The following is a 3,981-nucleotide window of genomic DNA, read 5'->3' as shown; positions in this document are numbered from 1 at the left end:
TGCAAGGCTTCTCTTGCTTGCAGTCTTTTACATTAGCCCTAACAACAGGGCTAATGTAAAAGACTGCAAGCAAGAGAAGCCCTGCAACAGTCGCCGCGGCTACTAAGGTCAGTACTATTATCTAGCTATCTGGATGGCCTTTTCAAATTGCACAGTGAGGCTACCGGAAAGTGGCTAAATTACAACCAGAAATACCGTTAGTCCATTGGTTCACATTCTACCATCAGGTAACATTTCCTCATTTGAGAGGAATACGGGTATTAATAAAGATGATTAAACAAAGCGCGGGAAAATAAAAGAACCGTGCACGGCTGTGTCGGACCAGAACTGAGAAAGGGGACCGGCTTCGTCATGGCGGTTTCCTGGACTTCGCTTGTTCTTCTCACCACACTGGGATAGCCTGCAAGCCAAGATGACCCAAGATGTGTGCGGTCCGATTACTGGAAAAATACACTTTGTATTTCCCTTTCCGCAATCAACTCAGTAACGATAACTCCTAACGTAGTACTATGATAAGGGGGCACCATGTTCAATAGAGAGTACATGTCAACACGTGGTGAACTAACATGATGTACATTATCTCCAAGCAGGACTCTTTCGGTGGGGTTAAGACAGTATCAAATTAGCCAGCCTGTATCCATTTCCAGACAGTATCAATTTCCCCACCTGTTAGCGCCACTGTTTTGATAGCCACTTAATGTGACTTTTTTTATATATTTTACTGGCAGGCATATTGGACAGGAATAAAATAAAGTGCTGGCTCCTTTTGACTTTTTCATCTGGGATGAAAAAGTCAAAAGGAGATGGTCTCTTGTTTACTAGAATATGTGAATGGAGTTCGGGGAGGTTTTGGGTACAAGGGACAGGTGCCATTCTTATCTGTGAGAAGATGGTGTTTCAGCACCAAGGACAAGTATGTATACTTGTGAGAGTGGATGATGTTCAGCACCGGGGACAGACATGATTACTAGAGAGCGAATGGTGTTCAGCACCAAGGACAGGTATGTTTATCTGTAAGTTGATGGTGGTAAGCCCAAGGATGAGCAAGTTTACTTTTGGGTGCATGGTGTTTTGGACAAATGTTTCATACCGGTATGTTCATCAGATCAGGATTTCCCTCAAATCTTTGAACAGAAGGAAACAGTTCAGACACTTTGTGAGCTCAGGTCCTTTTGGATCTAAGACTTTCTTTATTTGGGAAATTTTCTTTATTTATTTATTGTTTGACTCAGGCAAAGCCCATATACAACGTTGACAACACAAAATACATAAATTTAAAAATACGGTGTCTGGGATAAAAGAAACGGGGCCTATTTAAGGTCTGCATACCAGCTGGCAGTACCTACGCCAGAACTGACTTCTGGGGAAGGCATCAGAGCGTAAGAGCAAACTGATGATGCCGTTACCGGACGCCAGGAGGCGAGCCGCAAAAGAGTGCGTCAGCTTTCGCCTCCTGGCGTCGAAGGTGTCGACACCCAACTGGGCAAAGAACAAGCTGTTACTGGTGGAGCGAGGCTGAGACATAATGATTTTGAAAGCATCATGCATATATGGTAAGCAACCCGCAGCCTCTGCAACACACCTGCGCTATGATTGTTCCATAGTTGTACGCAGTACATGGGGGAACAATGTGCTACAAAGAGTATACGCTTAACTTCAGCGGAACAGTTGCCGAAAGTTCGGATTAAAGAGTTCGCTTTTGTGTACAACTGGCGGGTTTGATTACGGATGGAATCGTCGTCGGAAAGGTCCGGTGTAATTTGGTAGCCAAGGTAAGTGACCGAAAGCACATAGGGCAGTGGAGTGCCGTACAGTTTCACAGATGGTGGCGTACTACATGTAGGCAAGCGGCTTCGGTGACAGGGGAAAAACATACAGTTCGTCTTCCTGTCACAGAAGGTCATATCATTTTCGGCACCAAAAGTCTCACATACATGAATAATTTTCTCTAGCGCTTTCGCCGAGGGACATATCAGACAAAAGTCGTCGGCATACAAAAGGTGATTTACAGGGACTCTGCCAATAAAGCAACCCACATTGGCAGCGTTTAACTTAACGGTAAGGCTCGTAACGTATGCATTAAATAGTAGAGGGGAAAGTAGACTCCCCTGGGGAACACCGTTGCCGAAGCAAAAGCTATCCGAAACGGAAGATCCCCAACGCACCCTGAGGGATAACATTTGAAACCAGTAAACTATAATACGTACTAAATAGACGGGTACATTTCTATCAAGTAATTTCTTATACAGAGTAAAATGATTAACTCGGTCAAATGCCTTAGAGGCGTCAAGAAAGCAAACAAATACAGAAGAACCTCGGCTTTTGAAGTAAGAGATTATCTCTTTGAGTGCGAAAATACACATGTCTGTCCCATGGTGTTTTTTAAAACCAAATTGATTCGCCGGAGATAATAAGTGCTTCTCCAGGCGACTGAGGAGAAGCGTCTTTATGACGAGAAATATATGTATCAAAAGGTCACATCAACACATCAACCTCATCTGTACCTGCAAAGTTTTCAAAGGGATGTTGGATATGCCCCGATGGGTACAATCACATTCAATGGATGGCTGAATAAAAATGTGAAGAACCCCCCTCACCCTATTCTTTATTCATTTAAGACTCATAAAGGACAAATGACCAATTCCACCATCATAGCTGACTGTTTGGTCTGGACTTCCTGAGAAAGGTGATCATTCTGGGCCACAGGTCCTCCTGAGCAGCACAGTGGGCTCTGGTCTCACCTCCATAATCTATGGTTGTATCTGGAACAAAGCAGGATGGCTGTTGCTGTTTTATGGCTTACAATTGTCATGTGGTGAACTCATGAAAATTGACAGGAACCCAATCTGTACTAGATAGAAGGAAACAGACAAACAAGAAATAAACCCATTAAATGCACCAATAAGTTTTTTTGTTACATTGTACCAAAAAGAAGCTTGTTGAAATGCTTCTCTGATTTTATCAGCTGGCTTAATTGTAAGAAACTGATTCATCATGTCATATAAGAAACACTCTCTTTGATTTGATTGAAGCAAAGACAAACTTCAACCGATGAAAATGTAAAATCTTTAAATACAACAAGTTATAATCATTGTACTGTAGATTGTGAAGTGTAAGACTATGTTGTTTTAACAGATGGTTATTTTACAGCGATAAGATGGACAAAAATGGCATACCTAAAATAGGGTGATAGGCTATTTTGCAGTGTGGCATGTAGGGTGGCTCTAAGAGATGCCCTGCACCTGGGTAGGTCAGAAGCTGGTAGTTGGTTTTTCCATGGGCCTCCATCCGTGCTATGGCCTGTGAAATAACAAACTGTAGGTTGGAAATATACAATCATGTTTGTGGGAACAATTTAAACTTGTCTTGTAATGGCTGCTATGGTTTGATGATGTGTGTTTTGTCATGTCAGGGCATGACTATAACATCAAACATGAATGATTTTAACTCATGTACTCTCACAATTTAAAAAAAAATGTATTTTCTTATTGTTTGTAGGGATACAACTCATAGATATAGGGTTTGCAGGAGAATGCATACTGAGGACAAAATCATTATGATTGTGCTTACCCAATGGCTAATAACATCAAAACCTTCGAGTCAAATCATGCATATAGTATAATGAAATCCTGACCCCCCTGGCTAACTTGGCACTTCTCCAGTTCTTGTCGTCCTCTCCCACCACAAACAGGATGGGGCATGTGATGGTTTCCACCTGTGGAGACACGAGAAGTGTTAACCCTTACAGAGCTTCACTGTTGCTATGATTACTGTATATCATCACCTATAAGCACCTCTCTGGCTCTAGAGCCTCACTGTTAGTAGTCTATGGTTACCATAACCGCTCACCTGTATGCACTTCTCTGGCTCCAGAGCTTCATAATTGCTATGGTTATAGAGTCTGTATGCACTTCTCTGGCACTAGAGCTTCACTGTTGCTGTAGTTATTAAATCTGCTCACCTGTATGCACTTCTCTGGCT

The 3,981-nt window shown here is 42.4% G+C and overlaps 1 protein-coding gene and 1 pseudogene across 1 annotated transcript in view; both read right to left on the bottom strand.

Moving 5' to 3' along the window:
* LOC109476706 overlaps positions 1 to 732 on the bottom strand; it is a 2,137-nt gene extending 1,405 nt beyond the window's left edge. Inside the window, exon 1 of the mRNA XM_019777709.1 lies at positions 723 to 732. Within this exon, the coding sequence (XP_019633268.1) occupies positions 723 to 732 (10 nt within the window). The remainder of the gene's footprint in view (positions 1 to 722) is intronic.
* Positions 733 to 1,228: 496 nt separating this feature from the next.
* Positions 1,229 to 3,981, bottom strand: part of LOC109476802 — a 5,194-nt pseudogene continuing 2,441 nt past the window's right edge.

The sequence above is a fragment of the Branchiostoma belcheri genome, unplaced genomic scaffold, assembly GCF_001625305.1.
Source record: "Branchiostoma belcheri isolate BF01 breed outbred unplaced genomic scaffold, Haploidv18h27 scaffold39, whole genome shotgun sequence".
Classification (NCBI taxonomy): Eukaryota; Metazoa; Chordata; class Leptocardii; order Amphioxiformes; family Branchiostomatidae; genus Branchiostoma; species Branchiostoma belcheri.
Note: the sequence above shows the minus strand (reverse complement) of the source record. Positions and strands in the feature narration are given on the sequence as shown.